Raw genomic sequence first — 24,332 nt, 5'->3', positions numbered from 1 at the left:
TTGTGTGACTAACTTTTCTTTCACGAGTAACATGAGATCATTATGAAATTTTGTTGATTTAGTGGAGGTACATTACATACTCTCAAAAAAAAAAAAAAAAAAAAAAAAAAAAAAAAAAAAAAAAAAAGATCTACTGAAGGAGCTAAGTCTGATCTATAAAACTTCCAATGATATAATGTAAAGGGCTTTTAAAGTTTTTGGATGAGACGACACTTCTCACTGTTTAAAAGTTTACACAGTTTAAAAAACCAATTGCACAACTCAACAAGATAATGAGGAAAATGACGAAGTCTCTGATGGTCAGGCTGGTGATATGAGAGATAACAATGAAGATAAGTAAAAAAGTGTACTTTTTTACATAATAAACTATGCCAGATTTGTGGTATTACGAACTGTAGTGAAATAACGCGAATATGAAGAGGCGCGATATGATTTATCTGGCCGTATTTTTATATTGACGCGAATAAATGGCCAATTAAATTGACACAAACAGAGCGAAGACATTTTTTAAAATGGCGCAAACAAACTGGTGCCCGTAAAGGTAAACTAATCGCATAAATCAGGAGCTAATCTTGGGGCCCTATGACTTTGTCATAACTTCATCGGAGATTTACAAGGGGGACAAAGATCAATCAAAGATTACACAACCCGAGTTTATATAACTTTAATTTCTGCATTCTGTACATAAAAAGGCCGACGGATAATGTACCATGACCAGCGACAATGAGGGAGAGAGAGAGAATAGAGAAAGTATACTTGTTTGCATGTTTCTTAAAAAAGGCTTGTGTTTATATATGTCCCCTTGATATCGTTTCAACCAAGTTTTTTTTCTTCATAAACTGTTTTGGATGCGATTGCAATCAAAAATAACTTGGGCAATATAAACACATGCAATCACAACTGATGAACCCTTGAACTCGAGTCCCCGCGCTTATCAAAGCGGTCAAATATGCACTAACAAATTTCATTATCTCGACGACGTAATTGTCACACACTTTCGAATTCATTTTGAAATCACGCCAAAATTGGTGCCGATGGGTGAGCACTCTCTACTTTTTGACGTGCCTAAAAAGGAATGACATCAGAAAGGGCATTTTAATAACTACTAAACCGAATAAAGAAAGAAGAAAAAAAAACCCCAGCATATGAGAAACACGTTTTGGAGTTCAGTTATAAAACCAAAAGAAATATTTTGCATTTTTTCTCTTTGTATTCTTTAATTTTTTTTTTAAAACACTACATAAAAATGTCTACTCCTACTAACTTGACTCCCTCTTCTGACTTTGCCTCTACTGACGAGACCCGCGACTTGGCTGCCTCTTTCGCCGCCTCTCTCGGTCAACAAAAGGGTGCCGCTGCTGGTCAAACACAATCTGGTAGCTTCACTCCTCATCAAAACGAAGATGGTATTTCTGCCAGAGATTGGGCCTTATTCCGTGATCCCGTTCTCCACAATGAACGTCTTGAAGCCATTCGTCAAAAGAAGGGTTTCATTATTGATATGGATGGTGTTATTTACCACGTAAGTTGATTAAGCATTTTGACATTGGGTGTGTGCAACCTAGAAAACTAAACAAAAAACAAATGTTATTAGGGTTCCAACTTGTTGCCTGGTGCCAAGGACTTGGTTAACTTTTTAGAAAAGAACAACAAGAAGTATCTCTTCTTGACCAATAACTCTGCCCCCACTCCTCGTGAATTACAACAAAAATTACAACGTCTTGGTATTGATGTTACTGAAGATCATTTCTTCACTTCTGGTCAAGCCACTGCCTACTTCCTTCACTCTCAAATGCCCGAGGTAAGTTTTATTAAGGAATGTGCGAGCATTGTTCACAGTATGTGTTAACATTCTCATTTATTGTAGGGTGGAACCTGTTACGTTATTGGTGAACCCGGTCTTGCTTATGCTCTTTATGACAAGGGTTTCTTCATGAACGATCACAACCCTGATTACGTCGTTTTAGGTGAATCTGCTGTTTATAACTTCGAAAAGTTGACCAAGGCTGTTCAACTCGTCCAACAAGGTGCAAAGTTGATCTCTACCAACTTGGATGTCGAGACTCTTGATTCTCAAGGCCGTAAGATTCCCGCTACCGGTGCTTTCACCGCTTGTGTCGAATTAGTTACCAAGACCAAGGCTTTCTTCTGTGGTAAGCCTTCTGCTTTAATCATGCGTTATGCTCAACGTGTTCTCGGTTTAAGTCGTCTGGAAACATGTATTATTGGTGATCGTATGGATACCGAGTAAGTTTATAAAATGTGATTCTGGTTTACATGTTAGATTTTAACATGCATTTTTTTTTTTATAGTATCGTTGCCGGTATCAGTTCTGAAATTGATCCCGTTCTTGTTCTTTCCGGTGTCACTGAAATGAGTGATCTTAACCTTTTCGCTTATCATCCTTTCGTTATCTTGGGTGGTGTTTATGAAATCCCCAATGACGATGATAAGAACAAGCTTACTGATAGCGATCTCGAAGAAGCTAGCAGACGTGTAAGTGTTTTCTCATCCATGATCATTGTAACAAAAACCCGATTTCTAATATTCGCTTTCTTTCTTTAGGCATCTTATCTTTAAACTAATCAACTCACTCCATCCCCCCCCCCTGTATAGAAATTATTATTAAATCCAAAAAAAATCAATTGCATATATCTTTTCTTTAATAAATAAAAAATTTACAAAGAAAAAAATTAACTCGGTCCATATCAAGTTTCTAAATCGGGGAATATGATCTCATAAATTGTCGGCGTAGAACTTTTGACAATCCGAATGCTAATGCAATGTTTCCGTTATGTATACGTTTTTGGAGTATAGTACGATGTAACTAGTTTTGTTGTCAATCTTACTTACTCATATATCTGTGTGTAAAAGGTGGGTTGGCATGCAAACAAAAGAAGTCAAACAATCGCAGAGGAGTTGTACAAACAAACATTTCTGATTTACCTATACAACTCCGCACATAAAATATTCGACACTTCCGTTTTGAGCCAAAAAAATAAATAAACCTACTCTTTCTTCGTTCAACGATTCTTTCATATTTTATTACACAATTTATCATGCCACTTACTGACATTACTAACAAAGTCTCTAGAAAAAGCAAGGAACTTTCAGATTTCGATCGTGGAGTCATTTGCGGTTTGGCAGAGCATGCCAAATGGACAGGTACCCAAATCAGCAAAGAATTGGGCGTTCCTAGAACAACCGTTGTTACGATTATAAAAAAGTATCGAACTGAAGGGATCACGACTGTCCAACCTCGTCCAGGAAGACCAGCAAAGCTGACAGCAAGAGCTGAGCATCACCTGACGCTTTTAGTTCGAAGGGACTCCTTTGAACCTTTAAGTGTTCATATGCAAAATCTTGCGAAGGCTACCGATCCAATCAGCCTGACGACATTGAGGAATGCACTTCGCAAAAACGGTTTTTATTCTTGCAGACCTTCCAAAAAACCGTTTTTGAGTCTTAGACATAAAAAAACGCGAAGAGAATGGGTCGACGACAAGATGAATTGGACATTAGATGACTGGAAGAAGGTAATCTGGTCCGATGAGTCGCGATTCGCACTCAGGCACAACGACGGTGGTGTGAGAGTTATTAGAAAGAAGGGTGAAAGGTATATGGATAGATTTGTTTTACCAACATTTAAATTTGGTAAGGGATCAGTGATGGTATGGGGATGTTTTTGGGCAGGCGGTTTGGGCCCTTTGGTGACACTAAAAGGGTCTGTCGATCAAGAAAAATATGTCAATTGTTTAAGTCAAAACTTTCTCCCTTGGCTTGAACAATTGACAGAGAAATATGGTCATGACTTTATTTTCCAAGAAGACGGTGCCCCATGCCATACAGGAGGATATACGAGGTGGTGGAAAGAGAAGGCTGGGATTGCAGGCTTTGAGCGATGGCCCGCTCAAAGTCCCGATTTGAATCCGATTGAGAACCTTTGGCGCCTCCTGGGACAAAGGATTGCTAAAAGAAGAGCCCAGCTTCAAAATCTTAATGAATTGGAGGTTGCACTTCATCAGGAATGGAAGTTGTTGGGGGATGAAGTGTGTCATAAGCTTGTAGAAAGTATGCCCGATAGATGCCGGGCAGTAAAAAAAGCTCGTGGCTCAAATACCACTTATTAACGTAAATAAAAAAGTTTCTTTTTACAAAATATATATATATATTGCTATTTTGTCAAGTTTGGTAGAATTTGAGATACCTTTTATTAACAAGTTTTTGGTTTTAAAAAAATGCATGACTAAAGGAACTCAAATTTTTGTGAAAAGTGTCGAATATTTTCGGTGCGGAGTTGTAGTTTGGTTCAGGGGAAAGGCAACGCCTCATGCAGCATCCCTTGTTGATAAATATGCATTGGCATTCCTTGTTGAATGTACATAAAGAAGACAGGAGAAGCACTTCTCCCCTGTAACAAGTAATTATCATTTGCAGACTCAGACTCCGGTTATTTGCACATGTTATCAGCCACTACCGCCAGAAATCATGGAGTAACACACTAAAGTGGCTACTTGCTTTTTTATAGTAGGTGTATTCAAACTTAGTAATATAGCACAACATGTAGACGATACACAATGATAGCTTGCAATAAAGGCGCGGGTTGTGGAACATGAATGCAAAGAAAAGGCACCATAAAACAGCTGAGCCAATCACATTTCAAAATGCTATTGGTCGAGTAAATGTGACTGGCTAAAAAAAAAGTATGATCGTGGTTATGGAAAAAAAAAAAAAAAAAAAAAAAAAAGTTGAAAAAACAAGGCTACATTCGTCAGAAAAACCAAGTCATTTGATGTAAGTTATTATTTTCGATTGGGAGTTTCATTTGCTTTTATATTTTTGCAAGATCGCTTATGATCCAAAGAGCTGAACACATGCTTGGCTAATCGTCATTGTTAAATCACATGAAAACAAACCCTCAATATCCTGCAAAAATAAAAATTGGCACTAAAAAACATTTTTTTCCTTTGGTGGGCTCAGTTGAAAAAAAAAAAAAAAAAAAAAAAAATTCCAGCCAGTTGCACCTCCCCTTCTCCCACTATATTTTTAAACAATAACAGTGGCTTATGATTTTTCATGTCGTACCAAGCATTTTTCACTCTTTGGAGACCAGCGTTTTTTTTTCCTTGAAAACTAATATTGTTCTATTTTAGTTATTTTTTTTTTATATTTTTTTTTGGAAGCGCGTCTTTTTTCTTAACTGACAAAAAGCAACCCTTTTTTTCTATCTTCGAAAAAAAAAAAAGGGAAAAAAGAGTTACGTGTTCCATTTTATCTATTCCAACTTTTTAAATATATCAAAACATGGAAACCCCTGAAATACAACAACAAGTAATTATGAATATACAGTACTTAAATTATATTCTACTGACACACAATTATAGAAATCACTTCAAAAATTGCGTAATAATGCTGAAGAAGACAGGAAAAAGAGGATAAAGTATGTTTTCTTCCGAAAAACAAAACAAAAACACAAAACGCGTTCTCCCAAATATTTAATCTTAAAATTTTACGCGTATTAGAATGATTGTTACACACAGAGAGCTGTTATTAAAGGAATTGTTCACAATGACGGGTGAAGGTAACATCAATGAAAATGACCCTGTTATCTCATTCTTGAAAGGCGGTGATGTGACCCAAGTAGATCAGGATAAATGGGGTGCATACCTCGACAAACACAAAATCAGGTAATGTGTACATTCCCTTTCTCTCCCTCTTTACCTTTACTAAATTAACATAACAAAGTAATGTCAAATTAAATATGAATAAGGGCGACTTTTCTCCCACATTCGATCCCTCAGACCCTTCAAGAAAGCTATTTCGTCGCCCTCCTCCGCCTGTTCGAATGGTCACAAGGGGTGTAAGTGGAGCCGTAAGACCCAAAAGCGTAGATGAAATACTATCTAGTCTGGATGTATGTAATTCTACATTTTTACGTATTAAATCCCATTATATTAATGCTCGTCTTTATTCTATATAGCAAAAAGACACCTTATCCTCCTCTGGAGAAAAGAGTTCTTCGCCACCTTATCGACGCTCTACTTATCACCATCATCAACAACCACCCCGCATCATCACCACTGTAAATTCCGCTAGACCATCACTAGATCCATCTAAATCCACCCACTCTTATTATAACGGCATCGAATTATCACACTCTTCTAAACCGGAAACAAATAATGTAGATTTATACGCTTGGCAATTACGTGCAAATCATTTCCCACTTTACAAACAACTACAGACTGCTCGAAAGACTCTAACCACACACGACTGGATGCTGGCCAGAGATGAGCTGAAATCCGTAAAGACAATTGGAAAGATCGAAGCTTTAAAAAAGAAAAACATGTGGGGATTAAGGCAATTGAAACGACATCGTGCACCACCTCGCTCAAAAACACATTGGGATTCTTTAGTGGATGAGATGAAGTGGATGCAAACAGATTTTAAACAGGAGAGGAAATGGAAAATAGCTTTAGCTTATCAAACAGCAAGGGATGTCATGGCATGGCACCATGCAGAGGATAAATCCACCGTATGTGTAAAATCTCGTATTCCCAGTCCTATCACTCCTCCTGCATCTCCTACACCATTGGAACATACAGTTAACAGTAATGATACTGTTGTGTCAATGGAAGAAATAATAGAACCTCAACTACTTGTTGAAACAGCACCTGAAGAAGCCACGACCGAAGATCCCATTAAAAATGATGCTATGATGGGTACCGACACTGCAGATTTAAAGTTGGAAACTGAACATCCTGTGGATCTAAATACTTTTGCGATGGATACAGCGGATGAATCCTCCATGCCCACCACACCTAATTTCACAACTGCTTCGCTATCAACTGATATCATTCAAGAATATCGCAACATTATTAAAGAATTCGATCCCAATATGCCGATTTTGTCACTGTCAATTGAAGATTTCGGTGAATTCAATGCTAGTGCCTTATTTCCAGATATGCTTACTTACGAACCTCCCAATCCCGATTTCGATGACGCTTATTTTAACGAAGTAGAGTATGGAAAGATTACACCAATTTCGAAACTATCCTGTCAACGTGTTACACTTAAAACCCCTCGACGTTACAGTCGTAAACGAACCATTGATGGTAATCCCATTATGTACAATGATGATTCAAAGGATTACAATTCAGAAATCAAAATGTTGCCACGACATGAACGTTATGATTCTACACCTTTAATATCTCGTAAGTATTGAAACATCCTTTCTCTTTTGTGTATTGACCTTGTTATTTTGTTTTTACTTTATGTTATAGCTTTATTTGCACCTAAAAGAATCAAAGATTCTCCTGCTCAACAACCGACTACACCACAAGCACCAGCCAATGCACAAAGCAATACCACGCACTGGTCTGAAGACGACGATGTTTGTTTAATTTCATTTATTATCCAATACTCTTTCAATTGGGATTTGATTTGTGACGCTCTCAACTCTGTTCGACTTCCCATCACCGGATTAAAACGCACTCCCTGGGAATGTCACGATCGTTGGAAGCGTAATAACTTGACTTCCTTGTCTGGACAAGTCAGCAGTGCATATACGTCCAAATTAAAGCGTGAACTTAACCGTCGTCCAACCACCATTCGATTCGATTCGCCTAGTAAACGTCAACGACAGTACAATGTCTTTGAAGCTATTAAAAAGACACAAAAGAAACGTGAAGAATCTGAAAAGCATGCGAGCACCGCCATGGCTCCATTACCTCGCCCTACTATCGAAATTCATGGTACGAATAGTTCAGGCCAACGTTTACCTTCTGCCATGGAAATGAGTATGCATAAAGCTCAACGAGAAAGACAAATGGCTCAAGCTGTATTGGAACAACGTCAGTTATCTGCTGCCATTAGTTTAGGATCTCAAACACCGAACGGTACACCTCGCTCAGCTGCTGTACCTCAATCACAGGCTGCTGCTCAACAGGTGCGACCTCCGATGTCAGTCGCTACTACCGCGGCCGCTGTTGCTGCGCAAGCGCAAGCTCAAGCGCAAGCTCAAGCACAGGCACAGGCACGAGCTACACCTATGGCGACCGCTACCTCTTCTGCTACTCCTGCTATCACCGCCACTACCGCTAATGTCTCATCTCCCGTTTCACAAAACGCTGTCCGACCACCTCAGCTTCCGATGAATCAACAAAACAATAATGTGGCTGCAGGTCTGCCACTGAATCGATACCCTGCTGCTCAACTTCAATTATTGAGACAGCAACAAATGGTTTTAATGGCGGCTGCTCAACAACAGGCCCAACAGCAAGCTGCCCAACAACAGGCCCAACAGCAACAAGCTGTAAATGGACAACAAGGCCGTCCTCCTACGCCCGCCTCAATTCAACGTTTTGCAAATGCAATCCAAGCATCACAGCAGCAACAGGCTCAACAACAGCAACAGTTGCAGCAACAATTACAATTACAACAAGCTCAACAGCAAGCTCAAATTTTAGCTGCTCAACAGTTAGCTCAACAACAACAGCAGCAACAGCAGCAACAGCAGCAACAACAACAGCAGCAACAGCAGCAACAACAACAGCAGCAGCAGCAGCAACAGCAGCAGCAGCAGCAGCAGCAGCAACAGCAACAGCAGCAACGTAAGCATTAACCCTTTCTCTTTTGATTGTTCTAAAATTTAATTTTTTTTTCTTCATACAATTGTAGCTACACATACTCCGGCTCCTAGTGCAGAAACCGTTGCACAACAAGTGTCTCAAATGGCGTCGCCAGCTGTAGTGCCACAACAAAGCCCTCAACGTTCTCAAACGACCCCTCAGTCCTCCCCACAACCACAAAATCAACAGCAGCAACAAGCAGCGATTGCAGCACAATTACATGCAGCACAATCGAATCCACTGATGTTTGCAGCACAATTAGCACAGATGGGATACCCCATTTCACAATTACCTGCCAATCAGCAACTTCAATTGCAACGTTATCTTGCTCAACTTCAAATGAGAAATGCAGCTGTGGCAGCTGCGACAGCAGCAGCAGCGGCGGCGGCTAATAATAATGGCAATGGGGTGAATACAGAGGGGGGTAGTCCTGTGCAACAGGGATCGAACAACGTGAATTTACAAGCAGCGTTACTTGCTCAACAACAGTTACAACGGTTGCAACAAGTTCAACAAGCTCAGCAAGCTCTTCAAATGCAACAACAACAACAACAACAACAACAGCAACAACAGCAACAACAGCAACAGCAACAACAGCAGCAACAACAACAGCAACAGCAACAACAACAACAACAGCAGCAACAACAACAACAACAACAGCAACAGCAACAACAGCAGCAGCAGCAGCAACAGCCTCCTTCATAATAATCTATATTACTATTTTCTTCTCTTTCCTAACCCCACTTTTCCTTATTGTATATGTTTTTCTTTTCATTTTGTAAATTTTTATTTAATTAAACCGCAACTTATTAGTACACCCTCCTTTTTCGTATTTTGCTCTCGTATGTTACAGTTTTAAAAGAGCACTTTTGTTACAACGAGCTTAAAATAAACGCATACATCATCTACCCATTGAGATATATTTTCAGCTATGCTAATAATGGCTAACATCCACCCGAAAAGCCATAATATATCTTGCGTATTTTTCCTAGATGTAAAAACAGTGATCATAAGCGCTAGAACATGAAGAGCCACGAAAAAGTGGCTGAATATTTTTCCGAGATGGGTCTGACCAAGCATGCACAAGACTCTGAACAAAATAACCTCCCGTAACAAAGAATCCACAATAGTGAGAAGACAGAGGTCCTACGACCAGCAATGTTTTTGACAAGGTAGAGGATGCTTGATCTTTTACTGTGTTCAATGTCGTTTTTTTATTATCTAAGCGAGGGACCAAATAACAAAGTTGAAAAGAAACTTGGCACAGGCAAAGAGGATCACAGCGGATTCGAGCAACAAGACGACATAGAAATATCAGATTATGCCAACAAAGATGATATCAAAGTTTTCAATTTTATTCTTGTCGATTACATTTTAAGTTAATCAAAGGCTGCATTTTATATCAAATAAAAACATATGTAAAATGACTAAAGAGACTACTTGTGATGTCTGTTCTGTCTACAAAATTATCGGTGTTAAATTGATTTGGTTAAATGTTATCCCTATCCGATTGAAGATTTACTATCATTATGCCTAAAGAAGAAAGTAGTTTTGTCTATAAAACTACAAAAAAAAGAAAGTTAAGACTATTTGTACACACCGTGCTGAGCATTTTTTACAAAAGAAGTAATTAACGGCCACAAGCAAATGAAGCAGTCCATTGCACAGAAATATAATTGGCAGCTATCAAATTGAAGCTAAGAATTCTGTTGACAATTTGGAGACAAGATATGAGTGCTCAGCCATATCAACTAAACTCCTAGCCACGCTGAACACCCGGAAACGAAGCTGGTAAATTCCTCTTGAACTTCGCCGTGGAATGAATGAAAGTCTTTTAAAGTTATGTTTCCAACACTAAATCCTCATAGTTTATAACATTTAGGGGAAAATGAAAGAAGAAAAATTATAACTCTCCCACAACCTTATTAGGATTGTTTTGATCGTATTAACAGGCCGTTGACTCCAGGGTCTATCATTTTACGCAGCATGATAGATATTTATGTTCACAACATATTCAATTCATAGATAAAGCCCATCTCTCAAAAAAGTTTGAAGCCAATGAAACTATCTACTTCTTCACACGAAATACGAGACATTTACATTGGGACATATATAAGGATAAAAATAAAAAAGACATTAGGGTTTTTATTGTTAAAAAAAGGTGGAGACTCGCTAACCAGTTTCTGCTCAAGTGCAATTGCGACGAATTTAGTCTCTGGTTCTTAAAAAAGATTCTTGTAAATCACTAAGAGGAGGTCGAAACATCATGTTCTCAATTTATGAACGTTCTATCCCCAGAGCTTTACTTATTTTCAAACCAATGACCGACTAAACCGACGACGGACCCGTTTCTTCCAAACTCAGGAGTGCGCAACCGGTAAGTGGCAACCCCAGCTCTTAAGCTAGGGCATCTGACATATGCTCCTTACTGTAAAAGCGACGTTGAATTCACCTTCAGCTGCTCGTCAAGTATCCCCCAGACCGTTAGCTCCATATACCAAGTGGGGAAGGTGATGTTACCCAGAACTAATTGTCAGCTTCCAGTATCCCAACAAAAGCTACGAAACTTGACATCTTCGGGAATCATCCTAATGAAGACTTTTGGAACGAAGAACAAAAGAAATAAAAAAACTTTATAAATAAACAGATTGTGTGTTTAGAGAGCACATTGTAATCATGCTTCTCTTCAAAAGAAAAAGGCACTTCTTTTTAGAACCAGCTTCTTGAGCAATGAATGTCTGTAACGGAATTTGACGGGTGAATCAAGCATTCTATTATAACTTGGAGCCTATTACTTTATACTTTATTTGAACAGCTTTACGTATTTATTTAAAAAAAGAAAGGTGTGCTTCTCTTAGTTCTCAAGGTAACTTTTTGGTAAAAGCTACAATGATTAACAGGACAAACAACCACGAGAAGGTGAAAGCACGTCTGGTCCCAAAAAAATATGAGGTGTTTGCACGCACCTTTTAAGAACAGTAAAGTTGACGTTAATAATAGCGACTTATAAACAAGATCTTGTGCTTTCTTGTTTGCACTCTTTATTATTGACAAAAATACACGTTCTTGTCCGTAGAAAATCTAGTGGGCAGAACCCGTTCATAACAGGCAGTCAAACGAACCCCTCCTTTCACGGTAAAAGCAAGTGAGGCACCAGTACCTGTTACCCAACACAAGGAAAGGAAAAGTCGTTGACTTAAACTACTAAGGGGCTTCGGGAACCTTCACAGTATACGTCGTCCATCTTCCCTCATTCCCCTCAATCCACGAAGACTTTTTTTTATAAATAAAAAGAAAGAAATCGTGTTACTGGTGGGTTCGTAGTGTAAGAATGTACAATAACCTTACCGAAGTGAGGCATTGCAATTCTTTATTAATTTAATCAGTACGGAAGACTACCCATAGAATCACTATTAAGGAGAAAAAGAGAAAAAAAAAATCTGGGGAAACTTTATACCCAGGTTCATACACCGCTGACGCAAGCACTTTTTAGGCCAATCAGATTGCTCCAATCCGACATATTAGATGGGAAATCAAGCAGCTAAAAAGCAAAGGTTACTGCGTGGATGTGGTTAGCATAACTGATTTGTTTTGTTTGTCTGACAATTATTTGAGGGCTATTAGTTTGATGCTGGTCTAAATTACAGGTTCTATAGAATTAATAAAATAGAGAGTGGTGCATGAATATAAAATAGATCAAGGAACAAAGAAGTCGGCGGATAACATTTGGATAAGAGACGTAACAAGACGTTACATGATACTTGGTGGGATAATTATATTGAATGTGTCTTGACATAATTATATTGTTCATCAGACTTGAAACATCAAAAATGGAGATACGTAATTACAGAATTACAGAGCATTGGCCATTCTTATTGTACATCATTTACATTAACATTTCTATTGGTACCAGTATTCACCTCAACCTTATTTTACATCCTTATGAATGAAACAATTATTTAATAGGATGATAAAACTGCTTGGCGTCCTCTGATTTTTTTGCTAAGAGTAAAAAGCATGCATCAGCAGGAGTAAAATGTCGTTGTTCATATCAACCCCGAATAAATAGTCACCAGTGGAAGTCAATGCGCAAACACAATTTATATTTATCCTCTGGATAGATCTCCGTATAAAAAAGACATATATATAACATAGAGTATATCAATCCAATAAACATGAGTCCTAAAAAGACCCTTGTATCTCGTTTTTTTTGAGTATGGTAAGGACCTTTTTGGACTTGAGCAAGACATTACTTGACAGCCAGACTCAAATCAACCTTTATACAAAAGCCAAGACCAGTACAGATTCTAAGTCTGACATACCTTCTCATTACATTCCTCAGAAAAACTGATATTTAAAGCTTCCAAAGGAACAGCCGAAATGTACTTTAGTCTTTTTTTTTTCAATATTATTGCATTGTTAAAGAAAAAGAAACAATGGCAGATTGGTGTTTCTCAATCTTCTTCTTGGTAGAAGAGAAAGGAACTGAAGTAAATACAAATGGGATCAGCACCTCGTTTAGACAGGACAGATACACCAATATTATTTAAATATGAAATGCTTACCTCGGCCTTGCAGAACTATATGGCATGCTTATCCTTAAAGTTTCTGGGCAATTCTATAAGACGACGTTCATAAGTAGCGGAACTGGAAAATTTATGAATATCGTTTTTTTAAAAGATGTTGCGTTCGAAAGCAATCTAATTTTCCATAATCAAAAGTGGTTAATATTTTGAGATTAGGTTGTCAAAAGGGAAAGTTAGGACATAGACCCAAAAGATGACCAGAATATAAAAAAGATGTTATTCAGTCGCGTGGGGAAAAGACTCCCGTTTTTTGCATAAACAATCACTGTAAGGCCAACAAATCTAAAAGTGTGTTAAACCTCTAAAATACGGATTGACTGAAAATTTTGAGAAAATGGTAAAGAAGACGTTTTTGTATTCAGTGATATATTAATGGGAACTTATAGTTTTGCTACTTTACGCGGAAATAATAATATATTCACTAAAGAAATTAGTGAAACATCCCCCCCCCCCTTTTTTTTTTCAGGATTCCAGTTAACTATGTTTTAATAGCGTATTCAGATATTTTTGTTTTAAGGCGTAAGAATATAATATCAAAAGAACGTAGTGAAATCCATTCTAATGAACTTGAAATTTTCCAGGCAGTTGAGGACAAAATCTCCAGAATAGTAAAGTGGAAACAATGCTTGTTAGAAGTCGACAATTACTTTTTTAGTAACCAACAATAGTTATCGATTGGACTGAGTATTTTTATAGTTTTTAAGAGCACCAACAAAAGATTTTTTTTTGTAGTTAACTTTGTTCATATAGTACCAATATATTTAAAGCTGCTTTTGAAAGATATAAAAGGATTGTCATTGATGGTAGTGATTGTTTCCGATCGCAAAAACAAACTATCTAAGCATTGAATTTATGATACAGGGTCTGCTAATAAATATCAGATTTTAATAAATTCGAAGTACTAGGAAATACAGGATTAAATATATAAACATTCGTGATGTACAAGTCTTATAATAAAAATAAAAATGAATTTATCAAATTTACAAAACAAATGCATTGCGTTTGAGTATTAATTAACTCATTGTATATTTCATTAAAATGTTTGGATGACAAATTAAGTCTGTTATTTTTATTTCATTTTTCTATACGTGTGCTGAAATGAACATCTAGTTCTAGCCCATTGCTCAACTTCTTGATTCCATATACCCCCTGGTCAAGCATATATCGACATATATTAGCCGATATGTAAGAGAAGTGCTCTGTTTCATTCAATAATGCTTATCAATAAAACTGTGTTACATTGGAAAGTTAAAATTTGTGTCAATCAAAAAGTGCTTGCTAAAAGCTTGCCTTATCTGCTTTTGTCTTTACAATTGAAACCCCTTTTTGCCGAACAGCATTGAAACTGCCTGCTATTACTGGGACAGCCATTAATAACAGCAGGTTGGCTTACGTGGCCCAAAAGTCAATTGTCCCTGAAGCACGAGTACGAATTTCTAGACTATAAAGATAACGCTGGCGCTGGACTCGAATTATATTCGACAGGGTCGTTAAATAACACATGTGGACTTTGCCGAAACGGCACGGATAAAAGTAATGTTGCCGATCATCCAATGAAAATTTTTATATTCTTTTTAAAAAAATAAAAAAGAGGGGCAGGGTCGATTCACAGTACCTATGAATTTAGTAATCGACCCTTATTTTGGAAAGAATACGTAAGTTCGTGCGCATATGACGATTACGAAAAGAACTAGGCGGTGTATTACACTCATACCGTTTTGCAAACTGATTGCTGCAACTTAATTGACATCCGACATTTGCGTTTTGTCACGAAGGGAGGGTCGATGGAAGTTCCCTTTTTCTGTGATATACCAACCGATAAGCTTTTTATGCAATGGAATAATTTACACAACATACATTGACATCGTACAAACAATGTAGTGTTCCATGTTTTTTTGACACTATGCATCTACTTTATCTTTCCATCATTTTTCAAACACAGATAACGAAAATAAAAACAAAGATCTGATTGTGTAGAATTGGGACCTGCGAATGTCAGAAAAATAAGCATGAATAATCATTACAAATTAAATCTTCCCAGTCACTTTTCATTTTAGATTGCGCGAGCTGTCAAACTTTTTGTTTTACTGGCCCCGACTTAATCAGGTTACTGACTATATATAAAGCTAAGGATTTTCGGAACAGAAATACTTAATTCCAATCACTTTTTATTTAATGAAGATTTCTACCGCTGTTATTACTGTAGTTGCAGCTTTTGCTTCTTTCACAAACGCCCATTCATCAAAGTCTACCACCGATACTTATGATTATGTCATTGTTGGTGGTGGTGTAGCTGGTATTACCAAATCTACATTTATTGCGATAACACACAAACTCACTGTTATTTCTTCATTGTAGGTCTTGCATTAGCAAGTCGTCTTTCCGATGACAAACGTATCACTGTCGCCGTCTTGGAAGCAGGTCCTGATGCTAGCGAAGAGTTTGTGATCTACGCCCCGGGCATGTAAATATTGACAAATCGACCTATATATATTCACACACATATTAACCACTCAACTTAATCTTAGGTATGGTCAAGCTGTTGGATCTGAACTTTGTCCTATGATTCCAACTGTTCCCCAAAAAGGTATGAATAACAGAAGTCTCTCTGTTGCCACTGGTAAATTATTAGGTGGTGGTAGTTCTATCAACGGTTTAGTTTGGGTACGTTATCAAAAAATCAACATAATAAAAAAAAGTAACATATGGCTAAACTATACCTACATAGACTCGCGGTGCCCTGAAAGATTATGATGCTTGGGAAGAACTTGGTAACCCTGGGTGGAACGGTGCTGATATGTTCAAGTATTTTAAAAAGGTCGAAGATTTTCATCCTCCTACGTCGCAACAAGCTCATTACGGTGCCACCTATAAGAAAAATGTCCATGGTAAAAAAGGACGTATCGATATCGGTTACCCAGTATATGAGTTCTCTCAATCTGCCAGTTGGAATTCTTCTCTCGAACATTTAGATTTCACTCACCGTCAAGATTTAATGGACGGTAGCCTTCATGGTTATTCCATTACACCCAATACGTTGGACCCTGTTTCTGCTCGTCGTAGTAGTGCTTACACTGGTTACATAAAGCCTTATCTTAGCCGTAAGAATCTCTTTGTCTTGGCCAACCATACCGCTTCCCGTATTCAATTTGCTCCCAAGTCTGGTAACAAGCCTTTACAAGCTGTTGGTGTTGAATGGTTTACTACCGGCAACAGTACCCACAAGCAAACTATCAAGGCACGTCGTGAAGTTATCTTATCTTCTGGTACTATTGGTAGTCCCAAGCTTTTGGAAATCTCTGGTATCGGTAACAAGGACATTGTAACGGCCTTTGGTATTGAATCTTTGCTTGATTTACCCGGTGTCGGAACCAACTTGCAAGATCACGTTCATGCTGTCGCTGTTTCTACCACCAACATTACGGGTTACACCACCAATAGTTTGTTTTCTAACGAGACATTGTATGCTGAACAAAAGGAAATCTACACCAAGTCTAAGACAGGTATGTGGACTACAACACCCAACAACTTGGGTTACCCCAGCCCTCAACAACTTTTTGAAAACACGACCTTTGTTTCTCCCAAGACTTTCGCTGATCGTATTCGTAAATCAACCGATGAATGGGCTCAACATTACGCTTCTATCAATGCTTCTCATGTTGATTTAATCAAGAAACAATATGAAATTGTTGCCAGTCGATATGAAGAAAATTACTTGTCACCTATTGAAATTAATTTCACACCTGGTTACGCAGGTATGGGAAAGTCAGATATTATTCATAACAAGTATCAAACGATCAATCAAGTACTTGTGGCTCCCTTATCTCGTGGTTTTGTCCATATCAACTCCTCTGATATTGAAGTTCCTTCCATCATTGATCCTCAATATTATTCTCATCCTATGGACGTCGAGGTTCATGTTGCATCAACCAAGCTCGCTCGTCAACTTTTAGCCGCACCTGGACTTGCTGCTGTCACTATCGAAGAAGTGGAGCCTGGAACTGAACGCTCTAGTGACGAAGACGTCAAGCAATGGTTGGTAGATAATGTACGTTCTGACTGGCATGTAATTGGTACCTGTGCAATGCTTCCTCGTAATCTCGGTGGCGTCGTCGATCCTAACTTATTGGTCTATGGTACTGCCAATTTGAGAGTAGTGGATGCTTCTATTATGCCTTTAGAAGTCTCATCTCATTTGATGCAACCTACTTATGGTGTTGCTGAAAAGGCTGCCGATATTATCAAGAAGACACTTCATAAGAGACATTAGAATATTTTTTTTTAAAAAAAAAATGCATAGCATATTTTTTCACAAGAACAATAAAGTTTATTTTTGTGTAAGGTTTAGAGTTTGTAACATACATGGTTCTTTTTTGCATGATTTTACATTTACAGTAGGTTTAATGTAACACCCGTGGGATTGTCACCCTTTTTTTTTCATGCACTGAGATTGTTTTAGGAAACACACACACACGCGCACACACATGACCTGTTTAAAAACATGTCTATTGTAATTTATTCTAAAAAAAGTTTTCGGAATTTTAATCCAAATCAGTGACAAAGCAGTTGGTGGAGTGAATCAAGGAAGAGACAGGAACACCTAATTTCCAATCGATATGTCCAGCACCCAAATAAATCACAGCGGGCTAATAAATCAATCTTTTTAATATTTTTTTTTATACGCACTATTTTTTGTTTGTTTGATTACCTCAAGTTTGGTGATGGATTCAGCAAGAATGATGGGGATGGGCTGCTTCATACCCACAGGACATACGCCACCGGATTTATAGCCTGTCAATTCAAACGAGACCTAAATAATGAAATTAGATAAAAAAATCATGCCATTGTCCAAATAAGAATACCTCTGAATCAGCAAGACGGTAATTGTAAAACTTTTTGCTGATTTCCTTGTTCTTTAATCCACGACAGAAATTCAATAATTTCTGAGTGTTCACAGGCTTAACATACTATTCTAAACTGGATTAAACCCTATTTTTCCTTTTTTCAATCAGTGTTATACCTGAGTAATCACACAGTAGTATCTGGAGTACAATGGGTCTAATGATCTCTATATCAGTTTTTTCAACTTACTCGTTAGACTTGCCAGCTTACGTACCTGAAATATCCTCGTGTGTGCAACGTGTGTTTTCCAACACTACACTCTTGCACATGTGTTCCTTGGAAGGAGCATTGACTCTGAAACTAATGGAAAACGCAATATTTAGTTATGGCGCGACAGTGGGTATTAACACTGGTATTTTTTTTCTATTACGCTCGTTGTTGAAGTTCCCAGTCATAGTAATCGGATTCGACAGGAATAATTTGACACTTTTCAAGAATGCCTAAATCACGAGCACCTTGTTCGACCTTTGTTGTTTGTTTGTTTAATAATAAGAAGGCATTCTAGTTCTTTTTTTTTTTCTTTTTTTTTTCTACCTGCTTGACGGAATCAGGGCATTCTGTGTACCTTTGTTTTTTGCACTCTTGGTCCCATTCGACCATGTAGTCTGTAGAGACAGCAGCATAAAGTGAGCTTATTTCTTTTTGAAGGACCTATATGTTTGTAAGCGAAAAGAGTGCCTCAACATTTCTCACTTTTCTTACTCTGATAGCTTGTTGGTCTTTCTCGGATAAATTATTGACAAGCATGGCTGGGTAGGAGGGTGTTTGAAAAACAGGTAATTTTTGTTTCTTCTTTTTGGTTTTGCTGACAGATACAGGTTACACTGGGTGCGTTAAAAGTATATCCGTTACAAAAAAGAAATTTTTGTTGTTGTTTGTGGCAAAGTAGAGGGCCGAAAGAAGTAGTGTATAAAAATACTTCGTATTCTATGCGAAGAAATATACCCCTCGCATTAGTACACTGTGAGATAAGCGTGAGTAATTCCTCTCTTATCTTTTCTGGTTTATTTGGGTATAGTCTGGGTGGAAAAAAAGAAAAAAAAAAAAACCAGTGACTGCGAATTAGCGGATCGCTTAGTTTGAGTGTATAAAGTTTTTTTCTTTTTTCTTATATCGTTTCCTCTTCTTTTTTCTTTTTCTTTGTTTATACACACCCTTTATATTTTTAACAAGGAAAAATGTCTGGAACTGAGAACTACCAATTACCTAAGCAAGTTCAACTTTTGCCTCAAACTACCCAATTAAAGGGTTTGATGACTATCATTCGTTCCAAGGAAACACCCCGTTCCGATTTCATTTTCTATGCTGATCGTATCATCCGTCTCTTGGTCGAAGAAGGTAGGTTTATTTCTGATATACATGGTATATTTTAATATACGTAATTCGTCGCTTATTCAAAATATAAATAGGTTTGAACCACTTGCCCGTTGTCGAGAAGAACGTCTTGACTCCCACTCTTGCTGAATACAACGGTATTGCCTTCGAAGGTCGTATCTGTGGTGTTTCCATCATGCGTGCTGGTGAGGCTATGGAACAAGGTTTGCGTGAGTGCTGCAGAAGCGTGAGAATCGGTAAGATTTTGATTCAACGTGATGAAGAAACCCATCAACCCAAGGTAAAGAAAAATTTTTAATATGTATATTATCTGCTGATCTTTTTTTCTGTGTATCTAACCCTATTTATAATAGCTCTACTACTCCAAGCTTCCCAAGGATATTGCTTCTCGTTATGTCTTTTTGTTAGATCCCATGCTTGGTAAGTTTATAAAATACACGTATTTGCACGCGCGTGTAATAACACTTTTCTTTAATAGCTACTGGTGGATCTGCCATGCAAGCTACTCAAGTTTTGCTCGATAACAATGTTAAGGAAGACCACATCATTTTCTTAAACTTGATTGGTTCCCCCGAAGGTATTGACGCTTTCGTTCAACGTTTCCCCAAGGTTAAGATCGTCATTGGTGAGCTCGATGCCTGTCTTAACGAAGAGAAGTATATCATTCCCGGTTGTGGTGATTTCGGTTGCAGGTAAATATTGAAAGATGTAGTCGCCATGGAAACAGATACACTGACTAACCTTTTCATTTTCACGATTAGATACTTCGGTACTGATTAAATTATATATAAAAAAAAAATTATATGGGTGTATATAAATAAATAAAAAAATTAAAAATTAGAAAGATTTTTTTTTTCTTATTCAACACGCGCACGCGTGGCTCAATGGCTCTATCGGCCGCACTCGCGTTTTTTTACAGAGACAACTGTGACGTGCATGAAACAACGCACGATTACAGCATTTATAAATCTGGGTTATTTTTTTCTTGTGTAATTTTTAAAGTGTGAGAGAGACAAGATAAAACTTGTAAACCCCTTTTTGTCTCGAGTTTTTTTTTAAAAAAAAGAAAAATGTCTCTATTAGATGATTACATGGAGTCGTCAGAGGCGGCTCATGGCACCTCAACTGTACAATATGGCGCAGATACTTACATTCCCACCAACGGTTTTGATGGTCTAGATAATGTTCGAGTAAGGATGGAACACTCCACTTTAAAACAAAAAACTAATGACTAAAAAAAAAAAAAAAAAAAAGTTGGAAACAGGCTATGTGTCGACAGGATTCGGTCAAATTGAGGAACCTATTTTTGGCATCGACTATGTTCAATTTCAAATGCCTGCCAAGCTAGTGGATATGGCTGTTTCCAATAATATCTTGATTGTTGCCTTAGATACCTTTCGTTTATTAAGAATTGATTTAGATAACCCTCTCGAAGTCGAAGGTAAGTTTCCCCAGTCGCGCCATAAGAAAAAACCAAAAAAAAATTAAAAAAATCATGCATACATGTGTAGAGATTGAAATATCACGTAAACCCAGTGATGGAAAAGTCAAGCAAATCTTTTTTGATCCCACAGGTCGACATTTAATCATCACCACCGACCATGGCGAAAATTATTATCTTTATGAGAAATGGAGAAGAACCAAACAACTGCCTAAATTTAAGGTAATAAAAAGCAAAAACTTATCACACATTGCGTAAACACTCACACATACACCTTTTTTAGGGCGTGACGATCACTTCCATCGCATGGAATAAACAATCCACACTAACAGACCCATCCACCCGAGAAATCCTTATCGGTACCAAAAATGGTCTTATTTACGAGACATGCTTAGAACCCACCGACGAATACTTTCGCAGAGAAGAAAAATACTTTAAGCAAGTCTATTCTATTCATGAATCTACCATGCCCGTCACAGGTCTTTATTTCGAACAATTCCCCGTCAACAACCGAAAGTATTTTGTAATGGCTACCACCACCACTAGAATCTATCAATTTATTGGCTTCATCGGCCCCAACAGTGGCACGCATTCACCTGCTGCTACCGGAGGTGGTTTTGGTGCTGCAGGTGCAGGTGGCGGTGAGGAGGATCGTGGTGAAAGAGCCATGTTTGAAAACCTCTTTTCCAATTACGATGTGAATCCCGGCTATCAGGAATTACCGGGTGAATTACCTCACAGTGAACTGCATTTCTTTAGTCGATTTCATGAGTTGCAACAACAAGGTATTGCTGAATCTTTTGCTTGGCTGACAGGTCCCGGGATCTATCATGGTGCCCTTGTTTATGGATCTCAAAACGTAGGTGATAGTGTGGTGGATGACGTTCAGCTGTTACAGTGAGTTTCTGTATAAGTACATATTACATTGTTTTTCTAATATTTTAACCTGAACATATAGATACCCTGCTACACCTTCCGACGATGACTCTGGAAAATTAGTAACAGAAATTCCCATTTCAGTTGCCCTGACCGAATTTCATTTTGTCTTGTTGTATAAAGATCGCGTACGAGCCATTTGTCAATTAAACGATCAAATCGTCTACGAAGAAATGATCCCTGTGGTAGAGTATACACAATATCATAGCAGGGCGGATGCCATATTCATACTTTTACTGTTTTAGGGACAAGGAGAAACCGTAATCAGTATGGCAGTAGACGATATTAAAAAGACATTTTGGGTATACACCACTTTGGCCATGTACGAACTCAGTATCAATAACGAAGAACGCGATGTATGGAAACTTTATTTGGAAAAGAAACGATATAATTCTGCATTAAGATATTGTAAGGATCCTGCACAAAAGGATAAGGTTTTTACAGCACAGGCCAAGGATTATTTTAGTCAAAGACGCTACAAGATGAGTGCAGAGATTTTTGCTGATAGTACCGTACCTTTTGAAGAAGTTACATTAATGTTTGTTGAAAAAGGTGAAGTGGATGCGTTACGTGTCTACTTAACTAATAAACTTAATCGGTTACGAAAGAATGTAAGTACTGACAATAAAGCAAGAGAAAAGATAAGGACACCGACACATTTATTGTAGGATCAAACACAAAAAACAATTGTGGCGACATGGTTAGTCGAGATCTATCTGTCTAAATTAAACGAATTAGAAGATCTGGCTTCGTCTGCCCATTGTTCTCCTACACCCAACGAAGCCACGAGTTTGATACCCAATACAGAAGCTTATTTCTTGGAACAATTGGACGATGTACGTGACGAATTTAAATCATTTTTGGAATCCTACAATGGTAACTTGCACCGCCCCACTACCTATAAATTGATTGCCAGTCAAGGACGGAACGATGAATTTTTATTCTTCGCTTCCTTAATTGGAGACTATGATAAAGTCATTAGTCATTGGATTACAGAGAAGAATTGGAGCAAAGCACTGACCGTCTTGAGTAAAGAGGTAACATCCTGTATTGATCACGGGGAGCGCATTTGTAGTAACATATCTTTTGTAGGCAGACCCAGACGTGTTTTACAAATTTTCACCCGTCTTGATGGAAAATGATCCTTATGAGACAGTCAATGTTTGGATGAGACAGAGTAATTTAAATCCTCGACAGTTGATTCCTGCTTTATTAAGATATGATCATAAAAAGCTGATGGAAAAATCTACTCAGGTAAAGTATACTCAACTTACACTGGCCTGTTTATTCTTAACCCTATGTATAGAATCAAGCAATACGTTACTTATCTCATGTTGTAACATCTCTTAATAATACCGACCCTGCTATTCATAACTTCTTGTTGACATTATATGCCACACAAAAAACCGCAGATGAAACTGCATTATTGACCTTTTTGAAGAACGAAGTAAGTAGAAAAGTGTGGCTCCGGGCAAGAAGACAAAACTAACTCAATTTCTTTTTTTTTGAACAGGGCCGTGAAATGCATTATAACTTGGATTATGCATTACGGTTATGTACACAAAACGGCCGTACACAAAGTTGTGTTCATATTTATAGTCAAATGGGACTTTATGAAGAAGCTGTTAACCTCGCACTCAAGGTATAAATAGTTGGCGAAACACTTTATATGAAACTCATATCGTAAATAGAATCACGATGTAGAATTGGCACGTATCAATGCTGATAAGCCAGAAGACGACGATGTATTGCGTAAAAAGCTTTGGTTAACCATTGCCAAACATGTTGTGCAAGACAACAAGGATATCAAGACGGCACTTGAATTTCTGAAGCAAAGTAACTTGTTAAAGATTGAAGATATTCTTCCCTTCTTTCCTGACTTTGTATTGATCAATGATTTCAAGGTAGATATCTGACTATGAGTGCACGAGACTGTGTCTAAAAAAAAAAAATTATAGGAGGAAATCTGTACAGCATTGGAAAAATATAATGACACGATTGATGATATAAAGCTGGAAATGGATGAGGCAACGAAAAGTGGGGATAGCATTCGACTTGATATTCGAGAGTTACGAAGCAGGTGAGTAAAACCCCTGATTCCCTGTTATTTTTTCTTACCTGTGACCATTCTAGATTTGCGCTGGTCAATGCAGCGGATAGATGTTATTGTTGTAATTACCCACTGTATATTCGTGGGTTCTACATGTTTCCTTGTCAACATGGATTTCATCATGACTGTCTCACCGAAAAAGTAAATTAACACCGAGAAATACGCGGACCTTTTATACTCATTCTACTTTTTCATACAATAGATGTACAAGGTTTTACCTTCGCGATACATGAAACGCGTCCGAGCGATTCAAGACCAAATCACTAAAGAAACCGCCGCGCCCTCTCCTCGAACAACACCCGTAAACCCAACGACAAAGTTTATGAACACGGCCAAGAACGTGATTTTCCCGTCAGACGCGGTAATTTCAGAGACCAAAGTAGAACACGATTTGG

The 24,332-nt window shown here is 37.9% G+C and overlaps 6 protein-coding genes across 6 annotated transcripts; 5 read left to right on the top strand and 1 right to left on the bottom strand.

Moving 5' to 3' along the window:
• The first annotated feature begins 1,121 nt into the window (after positions 1–1,121).
• EV154DRAFT_541272 (HAD-like domain-containing protein) lies at positions 1,122–2,693 on the top strand. Its single transcript, XM_051604477.1, has 5 exons — positions 1,122–1,522; positions 1,595–1,801; positions 1,868–2,247; positions 2,313–2,496; positions 2,566–2,693. Exons 1-5 carry the CDS (start codon positions 1,247–1,249, stop codon positions 2,578–2,580), a joined length of 1,062 nt encoding a protein of 353 aa, XP_051463410.1. The 5' UTR covers positions 1,122–1,246; the 3' UTR covers positions 2,581–2,693.
• A 2,611-nt stretch (positions 2,694–5,304) lies between these two features.
• On the top strand, positions 5,305–9,332 carry EV154DRAFT_557784 (uncharacterized protein; the record flags this gene model as incomplete). The annotated part of the gene is made up of 7 exons (XM_051605453.1): positions 5,305–5,331; positions 5,385–5,440; positions 5,523–5,687; positions 5,746–5,914; positions 5,981–7,211; positions 7,281–8,609; positions 8,677–9,332. 7 exons carry the CDS (start codon positions 5,305–5,307, stop codon positions 9,330–9,332), a joined length of 3,633 nt encoding a protein of 1,210 aa, XP_051463409.1.
• Positions 9,333–15,383: 6,051 nt separating this feature from the next.
• On the top strand, positions 15,384–17,532 carry EV154DRAFT_597826 (alcohol oxidase). The gene is made up of 4 exons (XM_051607013.1): positions 15,384–15,509; positions 15,572–15,677; positions 15,742–15,877; positions 15,942–17,532. Exons 1-4 carry the CDS (start codon positions 15,389–15,391, stop codon positions 17,481–17,483), a joined length of 1,905 nt encoding a protein of 634 aa, XP_051463408.1. The 5' UTR covers positions 15,384–15,388; the 3' UTR covers positions 17,484–17,532.
• Positions 17,533–17,657: 125 nt separating this feature from the next.
• On the bottom strand, positions 17,658–19,228 carry EV154DRAFT_490113 (uncharacterized protein). Its single transcript, XM_051599389.1, has 8 exons — positions 18,818–19,228; positions 18,650–18,766; positions 18,486–18,580; positions 18,330–18,415; positions 18,234–18,271; positions 18,076–18,180; positions 17,922–18,023; positions 17,658–17,859 (listed from the first exon to the last, which is right to left on the bottom strand). The coding sequence occupies exons 1-8, from the start codon at positions 18,860–18,862 to the stop codon at positions 17,755–17,757; spliced, it is 693 nt and encodes a 230-aa protein (XP_051463407.1). The 5' UTR covers positions 18,863–19,228; the 3' UTR covers positions 17,658–17,754.
• Positions 19,175–20,310, top strand: EV154DRAFT_490109 (uracil phosphoribosyltransferase-domain-containing protein; the record flags this gene model as incomplete). Its single annotated transcript, XM_051599388.1, has 5 exons — positions 19,175–19,453; positions 19,525–19,730; positions 19,804–19,870; positions 19,929–20,142; positions 20,212–20,310. Coding segments are annotated over exons 1-5 (662 nt in total), but the record flags the coding sequence as incomplete, so codon positions are not given.
• Positions 20,311–20,520: 210 nt separating this feature from the next.
• Positions 20,521–23,743, top strand: EV154DRAFT_535376 (Pep3/Vps18/deep orange family-domain-containing protein; the record flags this gene model as incomplete). Its single annotated transcript, XM_051604070.1, has 11 exons — positions 20,521–20,640; positions 20,705–20,891; positions 20,962–21,113; positions 21,175–21,788; positions 21,850–22,012; positions 22,073–22,438; positions 22,496–22,864; positions 22,920–22,982; positions 23,134–23,274; positions 23,341–23,469; positions 23,519–23,743. 11 exons carry the CDS (start codon positions 20,521–20,523, stop codon positions 23,741–23,743), a joined length of 2,529 nt encoding a protein of 842 aa, XP_051463405.1.
• Between the last annotated feature and the right edge of the window lie 589 nt (positions 23,744–24,332).

The sequence above is a fragment of the Mucor mucedo genome, assembly GCF_025094135.1.
Source record: "Mucor mucedo strain NRRL 3635 chromosome Unknown EV154scaffold_2, whole genome shotgun sequence".
In the NCBI taxonomy this organism is placed as follows: domain Eukaryota; kingdom Fungi; phylum Mucoromycota; class Mucoromycetes; order Mucorales; family Mucoraceae; genus Mucor; species Mucor mucedo.
Note: the sequence above shows the minus strand (reverse complement) of the source record. Positions and strands in the feature narration are given on the sequence as shown.